This window comes from Dipodascopsis tothii, assembly GCF_038497935.1.
Source record: "Dipodascopsis tothii strain CBS 759.85 unplaced genomic scaffold V1510scaffold_36, whole genome shotgun sequence".
Classification (NCBI taxonomy): Eukaryota; Fungi; Ascomycota; class Lipomycetes; order Lipomycetales; family Lipomycetaceae; genus Neoaidaea; species Neoaidaea tothii.
The window spans coordinates 30373-57978 of NW_027118020.1; the positions used below are offsets into that span (position 1 = coordinate 30373).

Here is a 27606-nt window from a genome sequence, read left to right on the forward strand (position 1 = left end):
ATTTCGCACCTTGACGGGCGGAGAGCGCCGCAAGCCCAGGACAGCGTACGTGAGCCTGCCGGCCAGGCCCAGCATCACCAACAGCCACGAGGAGTACAAGCGGTCGGTGGCGAGGAAGCTGCGCGGCGGATCGAGCGAGCCGCGGCGGAAGGCCGGCTAGCGCGCGCACGGACGGGACGCGTTGCGATCCTGGCGACGCGCTGCGGCCCACACTGTATCTAGCAACAACGGTCAGCAGTTGGGGCGCTGACGTCATTTTGCCCTAACCCTGGTTGGGAGTTCGGGCCGAGCGCGGGTCGCGCGGCACGCGGCGGGTCGGGCCGTGACCCGTGCGGTCTCCGCGGGTGCGCGGCACCTCGACCCCGCGACCACGCCCGGGCCGAGCACGGCTCGCCCACGGATCGCCCACGGATCGCCCACGGGTGCGCGGCACGCTGGCCGCGGCGCGGTCGCGTCTGCCGCTGCTTAAAAGCCCGCCGCAAGGTCGAGTCCGCCATGGCTCACCAACCGTACATGCACACCGCGCGCGCGGCCGAGGCCGCGCTCGACCCCGTCAACTTCCCCGACGCTGTAGTCGGCGACACGGCCGATCTGGCCGAGTACGTCCAGCCCGAGGTGGCCGGCTACGTCGCCGACGACGCCGGCAACAAGCTCGTCACGTTCTTGCCCGGCGACAGCGAAAACCCCAAGAACTGGTCGCGTGCGTACAAGTGGTACTGCACCATGGTCGTCGCCGTGCTCTGCTTCTCGGTCGCGTTCGGCTCGGCGGTCGTCACCGGCGATCTCGAGGCGGTCTCGGCCCAATTCGACGTGTCGATGGAGGTCTCGATCCTCACGGTCACGCTCTTCGTCATCGGCTTCGGAGTCGGCCCCCTCGTCTTTGCGCCGCTCTCCGAGGTCTTTGGCCGCAAGATTGTCTACACGGTCACCGGCGCCCTGGCCGTCGTCTTTGTCGTGCCGTGCGCGGTCGCGCCCAACATCGGCACGCTGCTGGTCTGCCGGCTGATCGACGGCATCGCGTTTTCCGCGCCCATGACCCTCGTCGGCGGCACCCTCGCCGATCTGTGGGACACGCACGAGCGCGGCACCGCCATGGCCGCGTTCTCGGCCGCGCCGTTCCTTGGCCCGTGCATTGGGCCCATCGTCGGCGGCTACATCGGCATGAACACGAGCTGGCGCTGGATCTACTACGTCATGCTCATCCTCACCGGCGCCGTGTTTGCGCTCATGACCCTCACCATCCCCGAGACGTACACGCCCGAGCTGCTCAAGCGGCGTGCCGCCAAGCTCCGCAAGGAAACCGGTGACGCGTCCTACAAGACCAACCTCGAGGTCAACAAGCGTCCGCTGGGCGAGGTCGTCCGCACCAGCCTGTGCCGGCCGCTGCTGCTGCTCTGCCGCGAGCCGATCGTGCTGCTCTTCAGCATCTACATGTCCATCCTCTACGGCCTGCTGTACATGTTCTTCTTTGCGTACCCGGTCGTGTTCCAGGAAGACCGGGGCATGAGTCTTGGCAGTGTTGGTCTGATGTTCTTGCCTGTCGCCGTTGGAGTGCTCGTCGCCGCGTTCCTAGCGCCTTTGGTAAATAAGCACTACCTCGTCCAGGTCAAAAAGCACAACGGCCGCCCGCCGCCCGAGACCCGGCTCGTGCCCATGATGCTCAGCTGCTGGCTGGTCCCCATCGGCCTCTTCATCTTCGCCTGGACCAGCTACGGCTGGCTGAGCTGGGTCGGGCCGTGCCTGGCGGGATTTCCGTGTGGAATGGGCTTCTTGCTGCTCTACAACTCGACCAACAACTACATCATCGACTCGTACCAGCACCACGCAGCGTCTGCGCTCGCCGCGAAGACGTTCCTGCGGTCAATCTGGGGTGCCGCCTGCCCGCTCTTCACCATCCAGATGTACCACCGGCTGGGCTCTGAGTGGGCGGGCTCGCTGCTGGCGTTTATCGCTCTGGCGTGCTGTGCGATCCCGTACATGTTTTACTTCTACGGTGCCAAGATCCGCAGCTACTCCAAGTACGCGTACTCGCCGGACGACGAGGCGGCCGAATTGGTCGAGAAGGACGTTGAGAGAGATATTGGCCACTAATGCTACTAGACGACAGGCCACTGGCAACCGTAGTTTTGCCACGTTTTGAATATCGCTTAAACACAATATCAACCTTATGTTTTAGCCTAATACACTCCACATAATATACTCAGTTGAACTTTCACTCCACATGACATACTCCGTTGAACTTACACTCCACATGACATACTCAGTTGAACAAGATCACTCATTCTACTCTACGCGTCTCCAAAGCGCTGACGCTCGAGACCAGATGCTCAGATAGTTGTAAAAAAAATTTTTTTAAGTAAAAAAAATTATTAAAAAAAACACCACTTTTTTAACATATATAAACTACACTTGACAAGAAGTAAGCGAGTAGTTTACTTCTTGGAAGCCTTCTGGGCGGCCTTGGTGACCTTGCCACCAGCCTTGTCAGCCTTGACAACCGACTTGATGACACCGACAGCGACGGTCTGACGCATGTCACGGACAGCGAAACGGCCAAGAGGGGGGTAGTCAGTGAAAGCCTCAACGCACATGGGCTTCGAGGGGATGAACTTGACAATGGCAGCGTCACCCGACTTGAGGAACTTGGGGTTCTCCTCCATAACCTTGCCCGAACGACGGTCGATCTTCTCGATCAGGGTGTCGAACTTGCAGGCAATGTGGGCGGTGTGGCAGTCCAGAACCGGAGCGTATCCGGCACCGACCTGACCGGGGTGGTTCAGGACGATGACCTGGGCGTTGAACGACTCAGCACCCTTGGGGGGGTCGTTCTTCGAGTCACCGCAGACGTTGCCACGACGGATCTCCTTGACGGAGACGTTCTTGACGTTGAATCCGACGTTGTCACCGGGGAGACCCTCAACGAGCTGCTCGTGGTGCATCTCGACCGACTTCACCTCAGTGGTGACGTTGGCGGGAGCGAAGGTGACGACCATGCCGGCCTTGATGACACCGGTCTCGACACGGCCGACGGGCACAGTTCCGATACCGCCGATCTTGTAGACGTCCTGGAGGGGAAGACGGAGGGGCTTGTCCGAGGGACGCGACGGGGGGTCGATGGCGTCGATGGCCTCAAGGAGGGTCTTGCCCTTAGCGGCACCGGCCTTGGTCTCCTTGTTCCAGCCCTTGTACCAGGGGCAGTTGCTCGAGGCGTCGATCATGTTGTCACCGTTCCAGCCCGAGATGGGGACGAAGGGAACAGTCTTGGGGTTGAAGCCGACCTTCTTGATGAAGTTCGAGGTCTCCTTGACGATCTCCTCGTAACGAGCCTCCGACCACTTGGTGGTGTCCATCTTGTTGATGGCAACGATCAGCTGCTTGACACCGAGGGTGTAAGCCAGGAGAGCGTGCTCACGAGTCTGGCCGTCCTTGGAGATACCAGCCTCGAACTCACCAGTACCAGCGGCAATGATGAGAATAGCACAGTCAGCCTGCGAGGTACCAGTGATCATGTTCTTGATGAAGTCACGGTGACCAGGGGCGTCAATGACAGTGACATAGTACTTGGGGGTCTCGAACTTCCACAGAGCAATGTCGATGGTGATACCACGCTCACGCTCGGCCTTGAGCTTGTCAAGAACCCAAGCGTACTTGAAGGAACCCTTGCCGAGCTCGGCAGCCTCCTTCTCGAACTTCTCGATGGTACGCTTGTCGATACCACCGCACTTGTAGATAAGGTGACCGGTGGTGGTGGACTTGCCGGAGTCGACGTGGCCGATGACGACGACGTTAACGTGAGTCTTTTCCTTTCCCTGTAATTGTTAGCTTGCTCTTTTGAGAAAATAAAATTCAAGCAATCCGTCCAATCGACCACTGGCACGAATCACCCGGCATCATAGAGATCACTCACCATTTTGGATAGATTTAATAGATTCTTTAAAGAATAGATTTAATACTCAGGAGGAAATGCGTTGATTTCGGGTGTGAGTAGACAAAGAAAAAAAAAGAAAAGAAAAAAGGAAAGAAGAAACAGGACTTTGCGGCAATTTATAACAAAGAAGCACCAGCCGAGAGACCTACGGGTATGAAAGGAAGTCACACAGTATGCCTAAAACCACAACAGAGAGAGGCTGCGCAGAGAAAATTTTTTTTTCTGGCGTTGCCAGAGCCGATACTAAACCTAGGTGGTGCATCATGCAGTAAATAGAGTTTCGGTGCTGGAGAAACCACGTACAGAGCTGTCTCAGACACGCCAATCAAAATCTAATATGATAAGCTCGCTATACTATAATGAGCGCCACGAATAATATCAGTGCAATACTTACCATAAATGGATATATTGTTACTATATACGAACTAGCTACAACCAGCAACTGAACAGAAAATTTTTTTTTTTCTGCCGCAGTGGCTTTGAAAATTTTTTCCTGCAGCGCATTACCTAGGTCCGGTGCTATTTGTACGATGGCCTAGGGCGTAGAGTTAAATTCTGCTCGTGTTGATTTGATTGATCTGTACCAGTCAGACTATCGTTTCAGGAATTTTCGTGGCCAGGGCGGAGTCGGCGCTAACACGTTGATTTCAACCAAAGGCGTTGATCCGGCCATCAGGAGAATTGATCTACCACGGAGTGGTGTTGCTGGTCACCCGCACCTGTCCCTCTGGAAAGCTGTCTGGATACCGTGTCGGTAAAACCGTTCGTGAGCGTAGACCACGCGCCGGTCGTTATGTTGCCTAGATTTCCCGTATTACGCGCTCTACGTCAATCCGTGTCCTGTCGTGGCAAATTAGGCTCGACCTTGATGGGCAGTTAGCGCCCAATGCGACCACAAGGTTTGCCTCCTACACCACGCACCGATGTGATCTGTATCCGGCGCCGGCTATGATGTAGACGGCGACCGGTGGCCGGCCGCGTGCTCTTGGCCGTGGCCCGCTAAGCGCACGCGGCCAGTGCGATACTGCAGTGCAGGTGTAGTGGGCCACGGCACTGCGCGTCGGCATAGGCGCCACTCGCCCGAGTACACGCATGCTGCCTACAAACCAGGAGTATTCCTACCAAGCGGAATACTGCAGTCCAGACTGCGTAGTTGGCACCGCCGGCGTGGAATTAGTCACACCTGCGGCTGCGGACAGGAGACAGATCAGCAGGCGCACGGCGGCGGCAGGACAGCTGGCGGCTACAGAGTTGGGTCACGGCCGTTGGGTCTACGGCCAGGCTAGAGCCGCGCGGAGCCATCCCGCGCCTACGTCGGCGCCGACCCCTAGCTGATCTCACCGCTGAACCTGCAAATGCGTTTCTTGACCCCCCGCTGCTTGCGCGCAGCTTTTCGAGCAGATCCATAGAGCGATGATGCCCGCCCGCTACGTACCTGATCGCGATTCCTTCGGTTCAAGTAGCTCGCCCCAACGGTAACGGAAGGGCTTTAACGTGTTGTAGTGTATATCTGGTGTCGCTAGTGTAGCGTATCGGCTAGGTTCCCAGTCTGGTCTTCCGGTGCTCAGACGGCCGGCCGCCTAGACAAAACGCCCGTGAGGACATGTACGCAGGTGTACACATCATGGCAATGCCCTTACCGCACATGAGGTTGTGATCTGAACTACACGCTGGAAGCAGCGGCTGAAGCGACGCCTATCAGATCGCTCCGTGCGGCCGACGGTTTGTCGCGGCCGCTGCGACGATGAGTTCGTCCGGTAGTGGCTGGGCCTCATGGCTGCGGCTGTCCAAGATGGTCTGCGGCCGTCAAACGTATGTCGCTTCTGTCCAGTGGACCCAGCGACCGCCAAAACGGTGATCGCTCAACTCCCCTTGGCGATAGATCGGAGGAGCTTCCGACGATCGGCCAGGGCGGTACAGTACACGAACGGACAGCTACGACGTCTGCATGCGTCTCACTCAGGGGCCTGGGAAACGCTAGACTATCCGGCGGGCCGACTAGCTTCTGAAGACTTGAGGTTGGGTCCGCCCAGCCATCCTGACAAACAGCGTCAAGGGGTCATGTAGTCCTGCAGCCGCTCGGCGCTGTTGCTTTGGGCGAAGGGATGATCTGGCTGGTGAGCAGCCGCTACGCGTAAGGACGGTGGCGGCTTTTGCCGTCACCGGAACTGCGATATGTCCGATCCGAACAAACGAAATTTCACGGCGCCCCCGCCTGTTTTAACCGGAATTAAGCCCGGATCTTAGGCAAGATTCTGTAAGCCCAACTCTACTCTCTCCGCTCGTGTCTATGGCCGGAAAAGCTGAGGTCACGGGAAGTATCTGCGGCATCTAGCGTGCTTCCGTGGCGTCTAGTGGAAGCTTTTGCACCTGCCGTGCACCTGCGCTACAGCGCGAGCGCAACCGAGCGGGAGCGTCAGCCGGCCAGGCCAGGACAGGCTACGCGCATATGTGAACGGTTAATATAGAGGTGTCTGTCACGTGAACAAGAGCCGCACATCGTGCGGCGCTGTTACGCGTTGGGACTAATTCAGACGCGTGGTCACGTGCGCGGTTCAAGCCGGAGAGTCTGAATCCTCGCTATCGGAGCTGTCCTCGGAACTGCCGTTGTCGCTTCCACTATTGCTGTCACTGCCACTATCGCTCTCGCTACCGCTGGCGCCGCTGTCAGCTTGTGCATCGCCATTATCGTCGCGCTCGAGAGCGGCCGCGCGCTCGCGGCGGCTGGTCGGCTTGCGCTTCTGCGTCCCCAGCACCGGCAGACGGTCCTCTTCACGCACGTCGGCATCAATCGCACGTGCCCGGCCGTTAGCCTGCATCCTCATTGCGCGAATTATAAACTCGCGTAGATTGTCTGGAGCGGTGGTGCCATAGACGGATGTGATAAAGTCAATCACGGCAGCTTCGTCAACCTCAACTTTACCGCGTGGGCCGACGCAGTAGAGCCAGACAGGATCGCCAGTACCACTGGCGCCGGCCGAATCAAACTCGTCGCGCACGCGGTCAATGTAGCCGTGCTTGATCATGGTCTTAAGCAGCTCTTCGGCGTCCTTGTCAACAACTGTGGTCGTTTCGAGATCGAGCAGACGCATATGCTTAGACAATGCTGCCTGGCTTATCTGACCACCAGACATGTAGATTATGGATAGGATTGCAGTCGCCACGCCCGAGTATGCGTTCTCGGCGACATGCATGTGGTGTTTCGGTCGTTTCTCGGGAGCCATTCTATCCAAGAGTGCCATGTAGCGGGTCCGGTAGGCTTTGAGCGCTGGGGGGAGGATATTGACGAGGACATACGACTTGTTTGATGAGCTCGATGTCTTCGGAGCGGCTCCTATTAGTGGCGAATAGCGCCGACCGTACCTTTCCGCTTGGTCGTGATCGGCTGGGGAACATCTCGTGCTGGCAGTTCCGCAAGCTCCATACCGAAAGTGCTTCGCAGTTGCTCCTGTGCTCGCTCCAGCACGACATTGAACGAGCGGCGGTGCGTGTTCTCGAGCACTATTGTCAGCGGCTGAACACTAGATTGGTAACCTTTTTCGCTTATCATTTGTCGCCTAATTGGTGTGCGCGTTGCCTCCATAGCCAACGCCAGCCGTACGAGCTTACGGGTCATACGCTCAATGACCTCGTTGCCGGCGGCGGCAGCCTCCGCTGCGATCTCTTGATAGTTTCCGGACGTGTCAAGGTCATGCTCCTGATGATCTTCGACGTTGGGCTCGACTAGGACTTCGGTCTCGGACTCGTCGGAAGCATGATTGTCGCCCGACACGTCTCCGCCTGCAGTCGACCGGCTGGCACGTTTGTTTGGGCGCGCAGGCGGGGTGTCATCTTCTTCGGACTGGGCACTCTGTCAGTTAGCTTGTGTGCCAGCCGTCACTTGCCACCCGCTGCCGTCGTCGCTGCGTGGCCTGAGGCATGGTTGGTCCGCAGTGCACTTAAGGCGCGACGGCAACGGCGGTCGTCGGTCGCGTCGCGCGAAACCCCTAACCCAAATTTAGTGCCCGAGCTAGCCGAGCCGCACGAGCCGCAGTGATGGGAGAACAAGCCAAACGAAGCGGACCGCAGCTGGGTGATTAAGCCATATCGGTCACGCGTTTAGTGTTTGGACAAAGTGGGAGGTCATCGCCGGCGACTCCGGATTGCTCGACCAAGCAGACGAACGGAACGAGAACGAGACGTCGAGGACGCGACTTGGCGACTGGCACGAGCAAACAGCTTATACGTTCTCAGCACACAGCCCGCTGTGGCAGGTCGCATCGGTCACAATGAATGCGTTTCTGCCGAAGCTACGAAAACCCAAGTTTCTGGCAACGCTGACCATTCACGACCTGACAAACATCCCGCTGCTCACAGGGTACGTGTCGGTGAAATGGCACGTCAAGGAATCCACGCGAGGCGATGCCCGCGGGCGCACGAGCCGGGTCGCGATTAAGGACCATACGTGCACCTGGGATTACACTCGCGAGACCAAAGTACGCATGGTGATCGACAAGACAGGGATGCTGAGCTCGAAACACATCATGTTTGAGGTCGTCAGCGAGCATGCGGGCGAGAAGGTCGAGCTGGGCAGTCTGGCGATCAACCCGGCGGAGTATGCGAGAGAGAAGCCGACGGCGCGGCGGTACCTGCTGCAGAACAGCAAGATCAACTCGACGCTGAAGGTGAGTGGGTGCGGCGCGGGGCTGACGACAGGTGACGCTGGCGCTGACGCAGCTTTCTGGGGAGTCTACGTTCGTGGCGTAAGTGCTGTGCGCGGCGGCGCTGACCGCAGACCACCGCTGTCGTCCGGCCAGGTGTTTGGCGGCATCACGGGGGTGATCGAGCAGAAGGACAAGGATGATCCGAGCGGTGAGTATGCGCGCCCAACGCGCTGACAGCAGCCGCGCAATCAGCCGTAAACATGATGAACGTGACGTCGCCGAGCCTCTACCGGACGACGCTAACGGCGACGTGGCAACGCCAGGTCGGCGAGCTGCCGGCCGCGGCGTGCATCGAGGACATCTTTGCGGGCGGCGACGGCTGGGCTAAGGACCCGGACGGAACTACAGCGCGGTCGAACGTGGCAGACGCGATAGCGACGGCACTGCACCAGCGGGACGACGGCGAGATCTCGATCGAGATGTCGAAGGAGGACCTGCGGAGCTGGAGCGTGCGGACGATGGAGAACTCGGACGTGCACGTGAAGGAGCCGCGGGCATGACGGAGCGGGGTCGCGCCGCACACACTGCGGCTGGGACACGCGCCGCATCCCGTGCGGCTGATGACGTCGGCAGCTGACCAGCCGGCTGGAACGCTCGGACGCTCGGCCGGCCGGCCCCCCACCGGCCGCGCCGGCCCTGTACAGAATGCTGAATTATATTATACTAAGATGTTCATAAAATACTAAATGTCTGATGAGTGTCTGATAGATAGTGTCTGTAGATGTCCGACCGGAGTTCCGGTGAGCGGGCCGGGCGGTCGCGACCCTGGCCCAGAAGATGCAGCATGAAGAAAGCAGGCGTACAGGCGGCAGTGTATACAGAGTGGTACAAGACAAAGTCGCGCGAGGTTGTACAAGAAAACAGTACAGACGAAAGGTCACCCGGCAGCCACGAACAGAGTACAGTAGATAGATGATATTTACCACAATGTACAGGATATAATACAGATGCGACACCGGCGGCCATGTAGCGAGCGGTCGGGGTTTCAGAGACAGCCAAGCTCGAGGAGGCTGCGGGCAGCGCCGATCTGGCCGGGGGTGCCCTTGACGGCCGAGGATGGGAACTTTTTGAGCGGCGAGCTGAAGAGGCCGCTGGAGCTGGCGGCAGAGTCGCCGTTGCGCTGCTCACCAGACTTGCCGTCGGAGGAGAGCGGGGCACGAGCGGGCGTGACGAGACCCCGCGCGTCCTTGGCGGGCGTGGTGCCTGCACCAGCGGGGTCTGTCGATGGAACAGTGCGCGCAGGCGTAGGCACGGCGATCCGCTTGGGGATGGCTGGGAGCGAGGGCCGCGGGCGCGAGCCCTCGGACTTGGAGCGGTGCGCCGGACGGGTGCCGGCGATGGTGCTGCGGCGGGAGTGGCCGGTGCGGTGCTTGTGCTTGGCGACCTTGAAGGCGTCGGCGCGTGCGGGACCAGCCTGCGCGCCAGTGACGGCCGCAAAGTACGAGTCCGAGTAGGCCGAGGCAAACGCGCTGTGGGTGGGCACGGTGGCAGGGTCGGGCAGCTCGCTGAGCGGGGTCGTGGTCTGGTTGGTGCGGAGCTTGTAGTAGGCCAGGCGGAGGCGCATGCGCAGCCGGTCGGCGTGCTGGGGTCAGCGTGGCGGCGGAGGGACGCACCTGCTGGCAGAGCGCGGCCGAGGGACCGGTGGACGCGGCAGGGGGGGCCGGCGCGGCCGGCGCGGCCGGCGCGTCGCAAAAAATCTCAAACGCGGGCTTGGCCGAGTCGAGCGCGGGCTGCGGTCAGCGCGAGTGGCGATCGAACGTACCAGGACCGCGGCGGGCGCGCGCGTCTTGGCCGGGCTCGGCAGACGCGCCTTCACCGGGCTCGGTGGGCGCACCTTGAGCGGGCTCTTGCGCGGGCTGGCCTGCTTGGCCGGCGACTGTGCCAGCAGCGTGTTGGCCGAGACGTCGGCGAGCGCACGACGCGCCTTTTCGGGCGACTGCGGGAGCGTGGACATGGCCGACCAGAGAAGCGCCAGCGAGGGCGAGACGATTATGGCGGGCGTGGCAGCGGTCAACGCATATGCGGGCGGACGACAGACTGCGCAGAGCTGGTGTTGCAGGCACGTCTGAATATATAGCGCGGCGACCAAACACGTCACGGCGTCACGTCGACCCTCGGGACAGCACTGCGGCTTAGCGAGCGGGAACGCGCGCTCTAACGAAGGGCGACAGGCGTGTCTTTCGGCCGAGAATGTCAAGGTGAGCCGTAAGGAGCCGGCGAGAGAGGCGGACGGGGTAGATAAACACGGACAATAAACTATAATACGTCGACTGGCGGCAGGAATGGACACGCTGGCTGCGCTTAGCACCGGAATGAACGCGCTAGCAGGGCCTGAGGACTCGTCTGCGCCTGCGCGCCGTGCGCCGGCGCCGGGCGCGCTTTGTTGATGTTGCCTGTGTGCCGGGCCAGATTTGGGCAGGCTGCGATACCGAGGACGCGAATTTCCAAATCGGGGTAAGTGTAAACACACACGCTCGACGCGACATGTCCCGGCCCGCCGGGGCCGGCGGCCCGGCCGACGGCCGCGGCCGCTCTGAGCGCGCCAGCACGCGTCAAAACGCCGGACGCGGCAGCCGGCGGCCGGCAGTGGGCGTCCGGTGCGCGTGCCGCGCGCGGACGCGTCGGCGGAGCGGACGGAGGAGGCCGGCGTGCTCTGTGCGACATGTGGCGCGACGCGCCGAGCTAGCCCGTCTAGGCACTCCAAGCGCACGGCTGAGTGGCTTGACTGCGTATCTGTGGCGCATTACATTCCGCGATAGCGCATTCCTGGCGACTGGGTGCGGCCAGGCCGCGACGCGCCGAGAGGGAAGGAGGGGCACGCTCGCGACGCGAACGGACTAGGCACTAAGCCTCGCAGGTAGCTGAAACTCAAACACGGCGAGACGCCCGCGGACGCGCGGTACGCGCGGGCGGCGACGCGTCCGCTACGTGGGGGTGGCGCAAGCGCCGGCCGACAGGTCACCAGGGTCACAGTGACCCGGCCGCGCAACCGACGCGCGCGTGACGCGCCGTGACGTACAGCCGTGACGTGACGTGACGGCGTGACAGTCACGCGCGGCGAAACCGCGGCGCGCCAGGCACAGGCACGGTCAGGCACGTCGCCGGTCGCGGCGCTGCGAACGGCGACACGACGCGTCGCAGGACTGCGTCGGCTAGGGCGGGCTACGCGATGGCGGCGCCCACCTGCGCGCCGGAGCCGCGCCGATCAGTCCTGACGTAGCGGCGATGGCGCCCGCCGAAGCGACTGGCGATCATCGCCGGCGACGATCGCGCGCACGCGTCCGGCACCGCGTTGCTCGTGCGACGTGAACGCCAAGGGCGTCAGGCCGCCGTCGGTTATCTCGTATGCAAACCGAGCAAAAGATCCGACAATTACCGAAACCTTCGAGCGTGCGCCGCAGGGGGTGCGGCTCGTGCGGCGCACCACGTGAGGCGGGTTTCCGCCGCACGTCGTGCGGCTTGTCGGTGGACGTTACTTTTATTGTCTTTCATGCATTCTACTCGGTCACGCCAAGATGTCCGCCGGGAACTGGTTGAACACAGTCTGGTCGACAACCTCCTGGCCGTTCTTGACATACGTCAGCCGTAGTCGCAGTTTGACCAGCGCGCCGCGGGCCGCGTTGATCCGCAGCGCCTGCGTCGCCGCCGCTCCTGGGCCGAGGTCAGCGCTCGTGATCGGCTGCATCTGGATCTGCTGCGTCTTGGCGACGGCCACCTGCAGGTTGATGCTGCTGACCGGGGTGCCATCGGTGTTGGCGAACGCGGCGACGACGTCGAGGACACCGTCGGGCAGGCCGGGTGTGCGCATCGGCCGCAGCGTCAGCTGCAGGCCGTTCTGGCTGTGGGCCGTGTAGGCCGGGAAGGAGCGCTCCGACGACGGCGCCGGGGAGAGCGGCGCGCTAGATGGCGCCAGCGACGGGCTGAGCGCGGCCGCCGGGCTGAGCGCGGCCGCCGGGCTGCCGTTGGCGCCGCTCGGCGACGGCGTGTTGAAGAGGCCCATGATGTCGTTGTAGCCCTGGGCGCCGCGGCCAGACGCGGTCTGGGCCATGGGCGGCGGCGAGGCGGCCGGCGGAGCGGCCGGCGTCGGCGAGTCGTTGCTGAACAGATCCGAAAGCAGGTCCATCGAGCTCATGGGCTTGGCGCCGTTGCCATTGAGCGACGGCACCCCGCCGCCGAGCGCGTTCGCCAGCAGGTCGCCGCCGGCGGCCTTGGTAGCAGTCGGGGCTACGTCGTCGTCGATGGACATGAGGTCGAGCAGGATCTGGGAGTCAGCACGTTTTACGGCCACACTTACGTCGCCCTCGGTCTTCTTCGCGGCCGGTGCCCGGGTCGTCTTCTTGGCCACGGTCGCGGCCAGCTTCCGGTCCTCGCGGATCTCCGGGGCCGGCATCTTCTCGAGCACGCCGCGACGGATGTCGTCGTGGCTGAAGAGGGCCGAGTACTCGACGGCGCGCTGCTGGATCTCGGCATCCAGCGACGTGGTCAGCGACAGCAGCAGCTGGCGGATGCGAGCAACCTGGTCCTGCTGGGCCAGACGCGTCGAGAGCTTGACGAGTGCGTCGAGAACGTACTCCTGGACCGACTGGGTGGCGTACGTGCTGTAGAGGATCGACTCGAACAGGTTGACAATGTTCTCCTCCTGCACCTCGACGGTGACGTCGTCGTCCTGGTAGGGCCCGTTGCGCAGAAGCTCGTCGCCGTACTCGCCAATAATCCAGGCACCGGCCAGGGTGAGTCCCTCCTGGGTTATGTCGCTCTTGAGCAGCGCATACACGCGCTGGACAGTGTAGAGCTGGAGGTCGGGCGTGTTGGCGACGAGGGCGACAAACGCCGACACGATCTGCTCGGACGAGTAGCTGCCTGCAAGCTTGAGCACGCGCAGGATGGTGTCGATGCGCCAGCGGGTGTTGGGCGAGTATTTCTCGGCCGCGATGAAGATCTGGTTGGTCATCTTGGGCTTGAACTCGGCGTCGGCGGTCTCGAGGAAGACCAGCAGCTCGCGCACGAGCACGCGCACGTTCTGGTCGTTGATGAGGTCGAAGGACAGCTCGAGCGCGCGCCGGCGGATCGAGATGTCGGCGTCGTGGAGGCACTCGAGGACTGTGTTGCGGTGGCGCTGGACGGCGTTGGGCTCGAGCTCGATGACCTTGGAGAGCGTGTTGAGGCCGACGTACTTGATGTTGTTGTCCTTGTTGCCGAGGAACCGGCCGAGGATGTTGATGCCGAGCACGCGCAGACTGCTGTCGGCCTCGATCTCGAGGATCGTCAGGACGGCCTCGTACAGGATCGCATTGCCCACGTTCTTGGACGCGTCCGTGTTGGAGGCGATCTGCGCGAGGATGTCGCTCATCTGCTCGGTCGCAGCGACGTCACCGCGGCCGAGCGTGCGCAGCAGCCGCAGGATCTTGACCTGCAGGAACGGGTCGGATATCCCCGTGACGTCGTGCTCGGGCGCGTAGCCGGCGGTCGTCAGCGACTTGAGCTGGCGCGTGAGGGTGGGAATGCACTGCGGTCAGCGGGGCGCGCCGGCGGCGTACCTGGCGGAACTGCGGCACGAGCTCCTCGTTCTCCTCGCAGATGTCGACGATCAGCGTGATGCCGCACAGCAGCACGCCGTGGTGGTGGTCGTTCAGCAGCGACTTGGCCTTCTCGAGGAAGCTGTCGTGCAGCTCGGGCACCTTGCGCAGGATGCGCGTCGCGCAGAGCGCGGCCTGTCGTCAGCGGCCGTCGCCGGCGGCTTACCTTTTTCCGCAGGTACGGGTTCTGTGTCACAATGAGCTTCTCGACGTCCTGGAACAGGTCGCGGGCCATCTCCTGCGACGCAATGTTGCCGAGCGTGCACAGCGCGAGCGCGACAACGTACTGGTTCGGGTGGTTCAGGTCGCTGCGGTCAGCACGGTCGGCCGGGCGCTTACTTCTTCAGCGAGTTCGTCACCAGCGTCAGCACCTCCTGGTTCTCGTCCAGCAGCAGCATCGTGCCCAGGTAGCCCAGGCGCTTGTCCGAGAACCGGCTCGTCGCCAGCAGCTTGAGACACTCGATCTGGCCAAAGTGTGTGCGCTCGCCGAGCGTGAACAGGTACAGCAGCTTGGCGATGCTCTGTCGCCGCATGTTGGCGTCGGTAAAGTCCTCGCGGAACGACGTCCGGATCGCGGCCGACTCCTTCTGGATCGTGGCTCGCTCGTCCGCCATGGTCTTGGACGCGCGGACCGCCTTGATGAACGACTTGAGCGACGACATCTTGCTTGGAATGTTGGGCGGCCAGAGACCTCAATCACCTGCGCGGGCTGGGGGTCAGCGGATGCGGGACGACGGCTGCCGGTTGCGGACGCGGCAGCGACGGCCGGCGGCCGGCTGCGGCCGATGCCGTGCGGCGGCCGCCCCGCCGTGCGGAGCCGTCGCGGACGCACGGCCCCGGTCTGGCGCCCAAACGGCGGTCTGGCGGCGCGGCGGCGGCAGCCATGGCTCTCGCCGCCGGCGGCTCCAATCGGCGTACCTGTGAATTATCCGATCCTGCCCGGATGACGACGGAATGCCTGCGATGGATTGTCTATCGCTGATGGAATGGCCACTTGGTTGCAAAACCGCGGTCGCAGATAGGTTACGCCCTTTTTTTTGATGGTGAGTTTGGGCACTAGGCGTATTGTGTAATTAGGCGCTGCTGCACATGCCCTCGCGCTGCGGCCACGTCCGGGCAACGCGGCCACTGGCGGCCGATCGCAGCGGGCCCACGGCCGGCGCCGCTGCCGGCCGGCGGATCAGGCAGGGCCGGGGGTCACGGCCGGGGCGCGAGCCGCACGCGTCACGTGACGGAGGCGGCCCACCTGTTGCCCCGGCAACGCCCACCCGCGTCGGCGTCACGTGCCGCACAACGGGCTGCGCCACCGCGCCACGACGAATGCGGGCAGCGGCTTGCAGACCGCTGCACCGCCACAGGCAGTCAAGCACGCAAGTCTATCAAACATCGCGACCAAGTCGACCAGCTCGCCTTCCCCCCTCTCCGGCACCGCAAACCCAGCATCCAGCGCCCATCTACGGTAAGCAGCGCAATGGCGGTCGGCCGCGGCGCCCGCCGGCACCCGGCACCCCCCCAGGCCTGAATTGACGTCCAGCGGCACCCCGGATCGGAACGCGCGGATCCTGTCAAACAACCCGCACCCCCGCTCTCACGGCAGAGTCTCCGGCACCATGGACGGCGCCGACCTCGACTCGGTCGGGCAGCTCAAGCTGATCCCGGCCAACCTCAAGGAGGCCGCGCTCGACAGCCCGTCGTTTCGCACGACGGCCGCGCACTTTGCCGACCAGATCGAGCACGTCGAGCGCTGGATCGAGTCGTACATGCGGATCTGCGCCAAGCTAATCGCCGACACGGAGGGTAGGTGTGCGCGCGGGCGCGCTGACGGCAGGCGTCCAGGAGACGGTCAACCAGCTGCTCTCGAAGTCGTTCCCGTCGTTTGCGACCGAGAACATCCTGGACCACGACTACACGCTGACGGCGATGCGGTCGTACGCCGAGGGCTTCCGGCTGCTGTGGGCAAACTTCAGCCGGTGCTTCAAGGGCCTGCAGATCCACATCATCGACCCGCTGACGGAGCTCCAGCGCAAGGAGCTGCGGCAGTACAAGGACGTGAAGCGGCACTTTGACCTGGCCCAGAGCCGGTACGACTCGGCGCTGGCTCGGTACGCCGGGCAGAACAAGCTCAAGGAGCCGTCGGCGCTGCGCGAAGACGCATTCCAGGTGTTTGAGGCGCGCAAGCAGTACATCAAGTTCTCGCTGGACCTGTGCTCGGCCATGGTCATCATCCAGCACTCGCTGGACCGCGTGCTGATCACGGCGCTGGCGAACGAGTGGGACCTGATCGCACACGACCTGCCGACGCACGGCGCCAACACGGACGGCAAGTTCTACGAGGTCACGCGCGAGCTGAAGCGCGTGCGCGCGTGGAGCGACGCCATGGAGACGTCCATCAAGATGTGCCTGCGCGAGCTGGGCATCTCGCGGCGCGACATCGAGATACTCGTGGTCGCGGAGGCGGCGCCACCGCGCGAGCTGTCGGCGTACTCGCCGGGCGGCAACGGGCACGTCACGAGCGACTCGGTCGCCAAGATGCCGACGTCGCCGGTGTCGCCGACGAGCCCGGCGAGCCCGGTGCTGGCAGCGGTGCCGACGCCGACGAACGTGACGCAGATGTTCGACGGCCAGCAGCACGGTGTCGAGAAGTACGGCTGGCTGTTTCTGCGCACACTGCTCGGCAAGCCGGCGCGGCACTTCTGGGTCCGCCGCTGGTTCTTCGTCAAGGACGGCCTCTTTGGCTGGCTCGTGCAGTCGTCGTCTGGCACGTACGTCGAGGAGAGCGACAAGGTCGGCGTGCTGCTCTGCAACGTCAAGCTGACCGTGTCGGAGGACCGTCGGTTCTGCTTCGACATCACGACGAAGGACACGACCATCCTCTGCCAGGCCGAGACCCAGCAGGACATGGTCGAGTGGATCCAGGCGTTCGACGGCGCCAAGCGGCGCGCGCTCGAGCGGTCCAACTCGATCGAGTCCGCCCAGGCGTTCTCGATCATTCCGCCGCTGCCCGAGTTTGCGCTGACGGTGCAGTCGTCGCCGGACTGGGAAGGCTCGCACGACGGCGTGCTGGTCAACGACGCCGCGCGCCAGCTCGCCAACAAGAAGGCATCGAACCCGCCGGCGCTGCAGGCGCTGATCAACGCCGGCCAGTCGATCGCCGGCCACCCGCCGTCGGTCAACTACGTCAACAACCTCAACAAGCTGTTTGAGGACATAGTCCCGCCAATCACGACGCTGGCGCCGTCCGTGATCTCGAACTGTCCGCTGTCGACGTCGATGACCAAGCACGCGGTCATGCTCCAGAACTACGGCGAGCTCAACCTGGGCGTGCCCAACGGCGTCACGGCCAACTCGTGGGGCAGCGTGGTAAGTACCGACCAGGGCCGGCTGACGCCAGAACTGGGCCAGTCTGCAGAAGCAGCAGGAGGACAGCGAGGGCGCCGACGACAAGACCGCCGTGCGTACGTCTGCGCCCACGACCGTCACGTACAAGCAGTACCCCACGTTCTACCCACACGAGCTGCGCGTTCAAGACACGCAGCTGCGGATACTGTATCCGCACCTCGACAACGACGAGTTTGTCTGCCTGGGTAAGTCTTTGCGCGCGCACGCTGACGCCAGTCTACCGCGGCGTCTGGAACGGGCAGACCCAGCAGGAGTTCTCTGGGCGGATCTACGTCACCAACAAGAACATTTACATGTACTCGCTCAACTGCGGCATGGCCTTCCTCAAGTCGCAGAATCTTGGCACGATCACGAACCTGCGCGGCCAGACCAACGCCGACCACGACGACCTGTTCGTGCTGCTCCGGGGCTTTGAGATGTACTGCAAGACCTATCTTGAGAACGGGCGGCTGGTCCACCGCCGGCTGCAGATCCTGATCGACAACTACAACAGCCCGACCAAGCTTGGGCTGGCAGACCTGCTGGCGGCCCTGCGCGATGCCAAGCCCGAGGACGTCGACAGCTCGCTATGGTTCGAAGACCACGGCCTTCTCGAAGACGAGAGCTCGAACGTGGTGTCCAGCACGGCCGACCGGCGCCAGCTGCGCATCGACAAGAACCTGCTGTCGGGCAGCAAGCAGCTGCCAGAGCGTTCGATGACGAACGCGCACATCCGGCAGAACCAGCGGGTGGTGATCCCGGAGAAGCCGATTGAGTACGACCTTTCGGACCAGATGGAGAAGCTCGTGTTTGAGCAGGACCTGCCGATCTCGGCCAAGGCTGTGTTCCACATCATGTTTGGCGACAAGTCGGTGATCTTCCAAACGTTGTACGCGGGCAGCGGCGCGAACAACATGCGCCAGAGCCCGTGGATGCACATCGACTCGCACCGGCTCGAGCGCGAGTTCTCGTTCGACATACAGGCCAAGTCGGTCGTGAACATTCCGTTCAAGCAGGAGGTGGTTGTCGTCCAGCAGATTGAGCACCTGGAGGACTACCTGTGTTACGTGGTGATGGACCGGCGCACGCCATGGAACTTGCCATGCGCCGAGTCGTTCTACCAGGTCAACCGGTACGTGATCACGTTTGTGTCGCGATCGACAAGCCGGCTGGCGGTGTGGTCCGGCACCGAGTGGCGGCGCCAGCGGCCTGTGCTGCGGGCGCTGCTGCGGGGCATCGCGCTCGACGGCATGGAGAGCGACGCACGTATTGTCGGCCAGCTCGTGACGAGCAAGGTGCGCAAGATGGGGGTGCGCGGCCGTACGTCCAAGGCAATTTTGCTGTACGGCCAGGTCGGCCACTCGACGGCGCCAGCCAAGGTTGACGAGCGAGGCCTGCTCAAGTCGCTGCAGGACAAGGACGGCCGGCGGGTGGTGTTCACGCACCGATCGTTCGGCTACCTGATGGTGGAGAAGGTGGTGACGATGGTCGAGGCTGGCATCCTCAATGCGATCGTGGTGCTAGTGCGATCGGGCCAGCAGGTGTGGTCGTTCTTCAACGGCCACTGGTTCATTATCTCGGTCGCGCTGGTGTCGCTGCTGCTGAACGGGCTGCTGTCGTCGCGGGCGTCGGTGGCGTTCTGGAACGAGCGGCGGGCAAACGAGATGGTAAGCTCGCTAGGCGTGCGACCGAACGGTGTGCTCGCCAAGGGCGTCTACCTCAAGGACCTGGACGAGTATCTGTCGGCGGGGGTGGACCTGGCGGTGGACCCGCACGGCCGGTGCTACAACAAGTTCCGATCGACGGCGGAGACGCTGGTGGTGGGGTCGCCGCTGGAGTTTATGGAAGGACACTATGCGTCGTCGACGCACGATAGCTCGATGACGCGCAAGATGGCCCGACGCGTGTGGACGCAGCGCGAGAAGCTGAGCGTGCAACGGCATCAGTACATTGTGGCAATCCGCATGCTCAACCGACTCGAGAAGGAGCTGCTGCGGGCTGAATGGACAAACTGGCTGGACAGCGAGCACGCGCGGTGCACGATGCTGCGGTCGAACCGCAAGGTGCTGGCGGCGGCCAAGACAGCCGCGCTCGCGAACGGGCCGGGCGATCTGCTGGACGGCGAGGGCAGCAACCGCACAGCGGCGGACATCGAGGCGCTGATCCTGGACTACTGCACGAGCTGCGACACCGAATACCGCGACGGCCGGCACAGCCTGCTGTGAGCGCCGTGAGGTGGCAGACTAGTGCATGCACCGGCAGCTGGACGTTGGTTCATGCGACCGCGGATGGGATTGGGCATATATCAGTGGGTCCGGCCTCGGGTCTGGTTCTGGTTTCTTGTTTACTATAAATAAAACGCTCATTTGATCTACCTGGGACGTGCCCACCTGGGCGCGGGCAGCGGGGGCGCAAGCGAGGCGAGACGTAGAGGCGTGCGGCCAAGTTGAAGCGAAATCCGAGCCGCGGATTATTAAACTCTGGCGTTCATTAGCGGAAGTAGCGAAAACCTTGGCTCGCGGGCACGCACAAACTGGGACACCAGTCCGGTGGCTACGCAGGGACCCAAATTGCCTAACGCGGGGAATTAGTGCATGAATCAGACTAGCCCAGCGACGGTAGGAGCCGGGACAGTGGGCGCGGCCCGCAGCCGTGGGTACGGGTCTGCGGCTAAAGCATGCGGGTCGCACCGGCCCGCCTCGTGTCAAGGTTTGGCAAATCCTGGTAGCCGGAACATCAGACGACGGTGGGTGGCCTGTCTCGGCTTGCGGGCCCTCCGGACCGCAGACGTGAAACGCCGGCGTTTCCTGGGCGCGGTGCTCAGGTGCGTGGCGGTCGAACGATCGGCCGGAGCGAACCATGACAGGCAGCGGCGGCGTCGCCCGGCATGCCGGCTACCGGACTAAGCTAGACAGGGTGCTGTGACGAACCCACCGGCACGGCGCATGACGCGGCCGTACGAGGTAGCGTGACGAGGCGCAGGCCGGCAGTCGGCAGGATCGCGGCCTGGGGCCGATAGGGCGGCCAGAATCGGCCCGCTGGATGCACGGCTGGCCACGGCCTGTAGCCGGGCTGCGCTTATCGGAGCTCTACTGCGGACGCGGCCGGCCGTCTGGCGGCCAACAACGCCGCGGCTCTGGTCAGGATACGAGCGGTTTACGGAGGTACGGCAAAAGCCGAGGAGAATAGGAGTACGGCAGCAAAGACGGTCGTGGTGCGACAGCGCTAAGAAATAACGTCCTAAATGAAGTCTAACTCGTGCGTTAGACCCGAGTGCACAGGTACAGCGAGGCGTGTACTGGCACTAGCCAGAGCGGGCTGTGGACTGGAACATAGAGACGCATACAAGCTAGGGCACCGCCGCCGACAGGCGCTAGTCCCTGGAGGGCAGCCAATTAATTAAGACTAAATTCTGGTATATCCGCTGCAATGCTAGCAGTAGTTAGCAGGTACCGCGAACCAGAGCGAGTCAGGCGGGGCCGCTAGTCTGGCGCTAGCTTGCGGAGGCTACCTGTAAGGGTTGGCACAGGCTGTCGGTGTTCTGCCGGCTACAGCCTGAGTTGAGGCAGACGGCCGGAGGCACAGGCTGCCGGCCGGGGACAAGCAGCCGACGGAGTGTCCGGGACCGACCGGATGCCGCGCTGTGGCTGGGTCCGCCGAGTGTAGCCGTCAAGGGCCGTCGGAAGTCGCCGGCGGCGCCGGCGGGCCGGTGCGTGGACAGCCGAGCGACCGCGGCGGCCACCAGCGCGGCGGCCCGCAGGACCCAAGACCAGTCCGCCCAGCCGGCACGGCAGAGATCAGACGACGGCAGTCCGGTCGCCCGATGTTATCTTCGGGATGATGTAGGCAATTTGGGGAAGCATGCGCCGATAGTGCAGTGTGTACATCCTTCTCCATTGGGACGAGAGGCCCGCACCGTTCCAGCTACCGCGAAATTTGCCGGAGGCGCCAGAGGCCGACAGCCGAAGGTCCAGTAAGCGCGCAACGGGTGTCGTGGCCCTGCCGGCCGGCTGTGGAGCTCGCTGGCCAGCCCGGCAAGCTGCCAGCTGGCCGGCCAGGCCGTCTAGGCGGCCTGGCGCCGGCGAAGACCGGACGGCCGTGGCTGCAGGATCGCCGGATCTGCGGCGCACAAGCGCGGGTGTCCGGTGCTGCACGTTGGTGGTGCCGAGGCCGTGCACGACGGCGTACGCTTGCGCGAGCACCCGCTACCGCGCTTACGACGTCCGGCGAGTTCAGCCGGCGGATGGCCGGCGGCAGCCCTAGCCAAGAGCCGCGCGCACAGCCGCGTGCCACCGGCACAATTACTGGCGCGCGGCGGCGGCGGAGCTGCCCACAACGGCAAGGCTGCCGACGATCGGCCGGCGGTGCGGCGGCCGGGCGGCGCGTTCCGCCGGCGCGTTCCGCCGGCAGCGGCCCACCGACGGCGCGGCCCACGCGGAACTCTCCGGCAGTGACGCGCAGACGCCTCACGCGGCCAGCTCCCGGCCGGCCGCACAGCGTCATGGCACATGTCTCCGCGGAGTGGCGGACGCGCTGGCGACGGCAATTTTGGCGAATGTCCTCGTTAGGCACGCTACCGACTACCTGGGAAAAGACATACGCAGGCATCTCGCGGAGCAGCTAGTGTGTACCAGTAGTACGGGGCGCGCCAATTTTAAATTAGTTTGGCGCCATGGCGTTTTAGCGGAAACTTACTTCGCGTGTTTATTAACTAACTTTTATGTCACGCCGTCAGATCTAATCAGACGGACAGGACGGATCATAACAAAAACCGCAGACCGACGTGTACAGGAACGAAAATGCAACCGTAGATGGATACCAGAGTAACTCCAAAACCGAGACCGAGACTGAGACCGACTTTTAAAAACAGTTTTGGCGGAGCCGGGGGCCGAGAGCGGGGAAACGCGCAAAGTGCTCGAGATCGGCCAAAGCCAGCAGAGTTTGGGCGCGTAGCGCCCGATGCGACCTAGACCTGGGACCGGACTGAGGATGTTCGGACGTAATTCCGGGGGGCGGACGGAGCTGCGCGGCGATGGGCGGCACCGAGTGCCGCGCGGTAGGCGCTGATTTCGCTCTCGATCTTGGCGACGGGCTTGGACAGACAGCGCACGACGTGTTTGAAGTACGTGCTGCCGTTTAGGGTCTGGTCGCGGCCCATGAGGGACTCCCAGTGGCCGCACAGCGGACACTGGCCCTCGATGAGCGGCAGGCCGGCGCGGCCGGTGTACTGCGAGGGGCTGGCGACGGCCATGTAGCGACACCGGTGGGGCCGCGGGACCTTGTAGCCGGCGGCGGTGATGCCGTGCGCGCCGACGAGGTGGTACCTGTAAGTGGAGCACTTGAGCTCGCGCCACTCGGTGCTGTCGCAGTACCGGCACCACGCAATCTTCTTGGAGTCGCGGTTGTCGTGCTCGTACGCGATCCAGACGGGCGTGTAGAGGTCGCCCTCGAACCGAGGCTTCTGTGTGCGACATGTCCGGCGGCTGGCAACAATGTCGGCCGATGGCGGGTAGTCTCTGTTGGGCATGGCGAGCTCGTATATCCGGTCGACCATGCCGCCGATATCGTAGTGCTCGCCGACGAACCACTCGGAGTACTTGGACGCGTACCAGTGGGGCTTGGACGGCTGGAAGGCACCGACGTGGAGCGTGGGCAGGACGGGCGAGGGTGAGGACGAGTACGAGCTGGCCGAGGCGGGCGAGAAGACCATGGACGGCGCCGGCGAGAGGGCCATGGACGACGCCGGCGAGAACGGCGGGGGCGACGCCGGCGAGAGCGTGACGGACGGTGAGCGCGCGTACTCAGAATCAGGCCCGCCGTAGGCCTGTGGGGTGTGCGGCATAGACGGGCCCGGGCTGGAGTGGTGCGTCGGCCCGTGCTGCGGTCGAGACGGCCGGCCGGCGTGTTCGGCCGAGAGCGTCCGGTGGGCTGGCCGTGGCGTGTTCGCCGGCGGCACGGCCAACGCGGCTGGAGCGGGCACCGGAGCGGGGAAGAGCGCGAGTGATGCCATGAGCGCACTGTAGTCGGTGTTGTAGAGGTCTTCGGCGAGGGGATCGAAGGAGACGAATTGCATCATGTCGGCGGCGACGGGGGGTGCGTCCGCGGCGAGAACGGCCGCGCGCGAGGGCTGTCTGGTCAGATGGCGGCGCTTTCCGGCGGCGGCTGGCGAGGCCGCCGCAGCAGGCGTGTTTGAGGGGCCCAGGCTTGCCGGCAGGCTCGCGCGGGCCGACGTCCAGTCGGGCAGGTTGCCGTTGGAATAGCCATATGAGTCCATGAAGCTGGAGCCAGGACGGCGTGCGGGCCGGGAGGAACGACGGACGGAATAAATACTCGAGGCGAACGCAGCAAGCTGGGCTGCGAGGTCCCCTGGCCGGCGCGGTCGGTCTTATAGAAGCTGGGACGCGTTCGAGATGCCTGCCGGCGGGCTGCGGTATCTGCAGCGGTCCGCGGCGCTCAGCGGAGTGGACTATGACAAAATGAAGCCGGGCGTGCTGCAGCTGTGCCGCGGATGCGGCCTGCACCGTGCACTCTTCTCCGATTAGAGCCCACAGTGTGCGCCGAGGGCAGTGTCTGCGAAGACAAGGCGAGCGCGGCGATTGTCGCTAGCGAACTGCGCTAGCCCGAGCGGGCGTTTGAGCTCATGTCGGCCCGAAGCAGCTAGCGCCAGTAGTAAGGTTCTTGCGGGGGCAGAACAGGTATCGCGCTGCGTGCCAGTACCGGGCGCATGGAGTACCGCGCTAGGGAGACAGGTACCATGGTCCGTTCTGCGTAGTGGTAGACACTGGCGCGGCGAAACCGACGACACGGGCGTGGCCCTGCTGCTGCCTACGCACCACAGCTGCATGCAGACCTGTGCGTCGCGGGCGCCACAGTACCGGTACGCGCGGGTACGCCCGGTGTACCCGCCCGCGCGGCGTGGCGGTGCCGGCGCGTGCGGCCTGGTCGGTGCGGCGGGCGGGTCGGCGCACGCTGGAGACTATCGCGCGCCGTTCCCTGGCCGCACTCGGCCGTCAGGGGCTACCGTGGCGTGGTAGCACTCCCGTAGCACGAGGATAGCACGAGGGTAGCACGAGGTAGCACGCGGCGCCGCTGCGCTTGGACTATGTTCCGGCTTTCGCGGATGTCCGGCTTGCGGCCGCGGCGGCTGCCCGCCGTGGCATGCGATGGCCGCCGCGCCGCAGTGGGCATGCAGACCGCGCCCGGCAGGCCGCAGCTGCGGCCCGACTCGCAGCTGCCGGCAGCGCCGGCACCGTGGGCCCAGCTTGGTCTGCAGTGACCGTCGGCACTGTTGACGGGCGCGCGTCTGGCACCCGTCCGCGCCCGTCCGGCGCCGGTCCGGCGTCCAAAACGCGCCGCCGGGTGCGAGAACACCGAGCCCAGACCACCGCCTAGTCTACCGAGCTTGCCTTGCTCTAATCAGGTCATCGCCTGGTCTGACTGTGCTGTGGGTCGGCCAGCTAGCCCGTCCAGGCCGGCAAGCACCACTGCACCTTAGCGGCTCTGCCGACACCGGAGTAACGGTCCTGCGCCAACGGTCCCGGCAGCCAATCGGCTGACCGATGCAGCCACTGCTCAGACATCACTGGCTGCGGTAGGGCCAGGGAACTACCGCCGCTGCTAACACGAGTCCTGGCCGCAGGCGGACCTGCGGGCTCTGCGCGGCGTTGCAGCCCCTCCACCTGCCAGCCTATCGCCGGAGCAGCACCGGGGTTGCGCGAAATTCAGGCCGACGGCTGGGCGTCTGCGGAGCACACAGCAGCGCTGCACGGCGGGCCTAACTGCATAACAAGCGGTCGCAGGGTGTCTGATGGTCTTGCGTTTTGTCGCACTTTGTCTCGCTTTCTGCTGTTAAGACATACATAATCGGCAGCAGCGGCAGCCTGCCTGACCACCGCAGGAGCTCGGACGCCGGCAGCACCGGCATGGCCGACCTGCGGACGGCCTGGTGCGTCTGGCCGCGCGGATCTGCGATTCCCTGGGGCTCTGCGGGCTCTCTCGGTGTCGCGATCTGTCTACGGGAGCCGTGACCATCCGCCATCCGGATTTGACGCCGCCGAAACGCGCAGCTGCCGGAATCGTTGGCGATGACTCGACGCCTAATGCCAGGCCGCGTCCGATGACCTCTGCCTCATTGGCCGTCTCTGGCTGGTTCGGCACTGTTCGTGGCGGGCTGATGAGCGAGAATTGGTCTGCTGTGTGCCCTTAGGTCTTGGCGTCATGCACCACCAGCTCTCCGACGTAGGCTTGCGGCGCCGGATCGCATATCTGGCCGGGTTTGGCCAGGCGGTTATGGCCGGAGCGTCCGCGTAGGACGGTCGCTGACGAAAGCAAGACTAGTCGCATGACATAGCTTTGCTTGCGAGTTGCGGGGCAGCTGCAGCAGCAAGCACAGATTGGAGGTCTACGGGCCCTGGCGCGGGCGGTCGAACCGCCGGTCACCGGCCCTGGGGCCCACGACGGCCAGAGCTGTCGGCGCGGCCGGTGCGTGTAGTCTTAACGGCGTCTGGCCCTCACAGTTACTGTACAGGAGCGAGAGCCCAGAAACCCCAACAAGCGACGCGCGCGGCGTCCACTGGCCCGAAGCGGGGAACGTAGACCATTGCGTCGGATGGACCGTTCCGGCTTTAGTGGTCGCGGTGGCACCACTATGGTCGTCTGACAGTGGCTGGCCCGTACCTAGTGGCCGGTGGATCAGGGCCGGTCTGGCCGGCGCCTTCGCGTCGGCCGACAACCGGTGGACAGGCGCGCTACCGAGCGTCGGTTCCCTAGGCCGCGTGGCCGAGCGGTACTATCGCCGCACGACGGGCTAAAAATTACGAAACAGGTGGCTGTGGCCAGCACGGTGCCAACGACCGCCGGCGGTTAACGGCCGGCGGGCGGTTACAGCGGTGCCGGGCACGGCTGGAGTACTAGGGCCGAACGCCTAGGCTGTTGGGTCTGGAGACCGGGAGTTGAGGGCGCGCATTAGAGCAGGCCGCGCTAGAGGCGCAGCCCGGCGGCGCGCCTGCGAGTCAACAGCAAGCAGGCGGCGTACGGGTGGACTGGGTGCGGCACAGTGGCGAGACCAAACCAATCCGGCATGAGTGGAGGCCCACGGAGAATGGGCGTGGCCTGCAAAGGTGCGACAGCGTCAGGGGTCGCGACCGGGATCCAGGCGGTTGGAACGCGCGCAGGCTGGTTTACGTGCTTTGACGCAGCCGCCGGCCGCGCCAGCCCTAATTGGTCGTTGTGAGGCAAGCCGGAGCGCCGGCGGCCCTTGGCCGACGCGGATCTGCTCAGGTGCGCTCCATGGCAGGCCGCGGCCGGTGCTGGCCAAGTGCATTGACCCACGCCAAAGCGCGCGAAGCGCCCGTTAAGCGCTGTGTGCTGGTTTGACGCGCACACGAGCTGGCAACGGTGACTACGTGCGCGACTCTCATGCTGCCGGCGCGGGCGAGCTGCGTCGACGATCTGCTAGGCTGCGCTGTGGTCGCGCCAGCCCTGTGTTTTTCAGGGGTACCGGACCGCCGCGCCGGACCGTCGTCATGCCAACCGCCAACCGCCCAGCGGCTGAACACAATGAGGCCGCCCACGGTCCCGTCCGGAAACTGCGCAGCGGCCGCTAGCAGCAGCCTGCGCGGCTGTGTCTGCACTGGTGCTACGTCGGACACGCCGTGCATAGTGCACCCCCTATCAAGCGTCCGGCGCGATGCTAGGGCTACGAACAGCCACAGAACAAAAGTCTGGGTCGAAGTGTATGAGGCGCTAGTGATGGTACCCGTCGTACCGACTGGTACCACGCTATCTTAGGTACCAGTTCAACCGATTGCGCCTGTTGGGGCTAGCGTCGATACGAGCTCGACGGTACCCGCACACCGATGATGGTCGCCTGGCTCATCTACGATTGCGCTGCGCAATCCACTGTAGAGGACACGTTTCCAGAAGATGAGACCGTGGGGCCAGTGAGGACAGATGCTGGGCGTAGCTGCGGTGTGGGGCGTTTGGTGGGTGGTGCGGGCGATGGTGGGCGGTCATGGACCCT

General features: G+C 63.9%; 8 protein-coding genes across 8 annotated transcripts; 3 read left to right on the top strand and 5 right to left on the bottom strand.

The window, feature by feature from the left end:
• Nucleotides 1-394: 394 nt before the first annotated feature.
• V1510DRAFT_398821 (major facilitator superfamily domain-containing protein) lies at nt 395-2356 on the top strand. The gene has a single exon (XM_066931932.1). The coding sequence runs from the start codon at nt 496-498 to the stop codon at nt 2089-2091; it is 1596 nt and encodes a 531-aa protein (XP_066787001.1). The 5' UTR covers nt 395-495; the 3' UTR covers nt 2092-2356.
• Nucleotides 2333-4003, bottom strand: V1510DRAFT_398826 (translation elongation factor EF-1 alpha). Its single transcript, XM_066931933.1, has 2 exons — nt 3908-4003; nt 2333-3809 (listed from the first exon to the last, which is right to left on the bottom strand). Exons 1-2 carry the CDS (start codon nt 3908-3910, stop codon nt 2433-2435), a joined length of 1380 nt encoding a protein of 459 aa, XP_066787002.1. The 5' UTR covers nt 3911-4003; the 3' UTR covers nt 2333-2432.
• Nucleotides 4004-6239: 2236 nt separating this feature from the next.
• Nucleotides 6240-7870, bottom strand: V1510DRAFT_248046 (MAGE family-domain-containing protein). Its single transcript, XM_066930571.1, has 3 exons — nt 7463-7870; nt 7292-7429; nt 6240-7259 (listed from the first exon to the last, which is right to left on the bottom strand). Exons 1-3 carry the CDS (start codon nt 7542-7544, stop codon nt 6484-6486), a joined length of 996 nt encoding a protein of 331 aa, XP_066787003.1. The 5' UTR covers nt 7545-7870; the 3' UTR covers nt 6240-6483.
• On the top strand, nt 7772-9338 carry V1510DRAFT_446285 (N-terminal C2 in EEIG1 and EHBP1 proteins-domain-containing protein). Its single transcript, XM_066935722.1, has 4 exons — nt 7772-8592; nt 8624-8670; nt 8703-8779; nt 8812-9338. The coding sequence occupies exons 1-4, from the start codon at nt 8197-8199 to the stop codon at nt 9129-9131; spliced, it is 840 nt and encodes a 279-aa protein (XP_066787004.1). The 5' UTR covers nt 7772-8196; the 3' UTR covers nt 9132-9338.
• Nucleotides 9274-10326, bottom strand: V1510DRAFT_422393 (uncharacterized protein). The gene has a single exon (XM_066934782.1). It carries the CDS (start codon nt 10193-10195, stop codon nt 9617-9619), a length of 579 nt encoding a protein of 192 aa, XP_066787005.1. The 5' UTR covers nt 10196-10326; the 3' UTR covers nt 9274-9616.
• A 1767-nt stretch (nt 10327-12093) lies between these two features.
• Nucleotides 12094-15361, bottom strand: V1510DRAFT_449453 (adaptin N terminal region-domain-containing protein). The gene is made up of 6 exons (XM_066935794.1): nt 15126-15361; nt 14547-14916; nt 14374-14515; nt 14169-14342; nt 12926-14137; nt 12094-12892 (listed from the first exon to the last, which is right to left on the bottom strand). Exons 2-6 carry the CDS (start codon nt 14867-14869, stop codon nt 12137-12139), a joined length of 2607 nt encoding a protein of 868 aa, XP_066787006.1. The 5' UTR covers nt 14870-14916; nt 15126-15361; the 3' UTR covers nt 12094-12136.
• A 220-nt stretch (nt 15362-15581) lies between these two features.
• On the top strand, nt 15582-19959 carry V1510DRAFT_422401 (uncharacterized protein). Its single transcript, XM_066934783.1, has 5 exons — nt 15582-15666; nt 15742-16004; nt 16036-17567; nt 17599-17791; nt 17823-19959. The coding sequence occupies exons 2-5, from the start codon at nt 15818-15820 to the stop codon at nt 19808-19810; spliced, it is 3900 nt and encodes a 1299-aa protein (XP_066787007.1). The 5' UTR covers nt 15582-15666; nt 15742-15817; the 3' UTR covers nt 19811-19959.
• A 2377-nt stretch (nt 19960-22336) lies between these two features.
• V1510DRAFT_422409 (uncharacterized protein) lies at nt 22337-23424 on the bottom strand. The gene has a single exon (XM_066934784.1). The coding sequence runs from the start codon at nt 23317-23319 to the stop codon at nt 22552-22554; it is 768 nt and encodes a 255-aa protein (XP_066787008.1). The 5' UTR covers nt 23320-23424; the 3' UTR covers nt 22337-22551.
• Nucleotides 23425-27606: the final 4182 nt, after the last annotated feature.

Excerpts from the sequence above, each read along its gene's own strand:
- V1510DRAFT_398821 (XM_066931932.1), top strand. The coding sequence starts at position 496 with ATGGCTCACCAACCGTACATGCACACCGCGCGCGCGGCCGAGGCCGCG.
- V1510DRAFT_248046 (XM_066930571.1), bottom strand. The coding sequence starts at position 7,544 with ATGACCCGTAAGCTCGTACGGCTGGCGTTGGCTATGGAGGCAACGCGC. Across the intron at positions 7,430-7,462 it reads ACAAATGATAAGCGAAAAAG|TGCTCGAGAACACGCACCGC; the intron begins GTTACCAATCTA and ends CGCTGACAATAG. Across the intron at positions 7,260-7,291 it reads GATCACGACCAAGCGGAAAG|CCGCTCCGAAGACATCGAGC; the intron begins GTACGGTCGGCG and ends CACTAATAGGAG.
- V1510DRAFT_446285 (XM_066935722.1), top strand. The coding sequence starts at position 8,197 with ATGAATGCGTTTCTGCCGAAGCTACGAAAACCCAAGTTTCTGGCAACG. Across the intron at positions 8,593-8,623 it reads AGATCAACTCGACGCTGAAG|GTGACGCTGGCGCTGACGCA; the intron begins GTGAGTGGGTGC and ends GGCTGACGACAG. Across the intron at positions 8,780-8,811 it reads GGACAAGGATGATCCGAGCG|CCGCGCAATCAGCCGTAAAC; the intron begins GTGAGTATGCGC and ends CGCTGACAGCAG.
- V1510DRAFT_422393 (XM_066934782.1), bottom strand. The coding sequence starts at position 10,195 with ATGCGCCTCCGCCTGGCCTACTACAAGCTCCGCACCAACCAGACCACG.
- V1510DRAFT_449453 (XM_066935794.1), bottom strand. The coding sequence starts at position 14,869 with ATGTCGTCGCTCAAGTCGTTCATCAAGGCGGTCCGCGCGTCCAAGACC. Across the intron at positions 14,516-14,546 it reads GTGACGAACTCGCTGAAGAA|CGACCTGAACCACCCGAACC; the intron begins GTAAGCGCCCGG and ends TGCTGACCGCAG. Across the intron at positions 14,138-14,168 it reads TCGTGCCGCAGTTCCGCCAG|TGCATTCCCACCCTCACGCG; the intron begins GTACGCCGCCGG and ends CGCTGACCGCAG.
- V1510DRAFT_422401 (XM_066934783.1), top strand. The coding sequence starts at position 15,818 with ATGGACGGCGCCGACCTCGACTCGGTCGGGCAGCTCAAGCTGATCCCG. Across the intron at positions 16,005-16,035 it reads GCTAATCGCCGACACGGAGG|GCGTCCAGGAGACGGTCAAC; the intron begins GTAGGTGTGCGC and ends CGCTGACGGCAG. Across the intron at positions 17,568-17,598 it reads CCAACTCGTGGGGCAGCGTG|AACTGGGCCAGTCTGCAGAA; the intron begins GTAAGTACCGAC and ends GGCTGACGCCAG.
- V1510DRAFT_422409 (XM_066934784.1), bottom strand. The coding sequence starts at position 23,319 with ATGGCCCTCTCGCCGGCGCCGTCCATGGTCTTCTCGCCCGCCTCGGCC.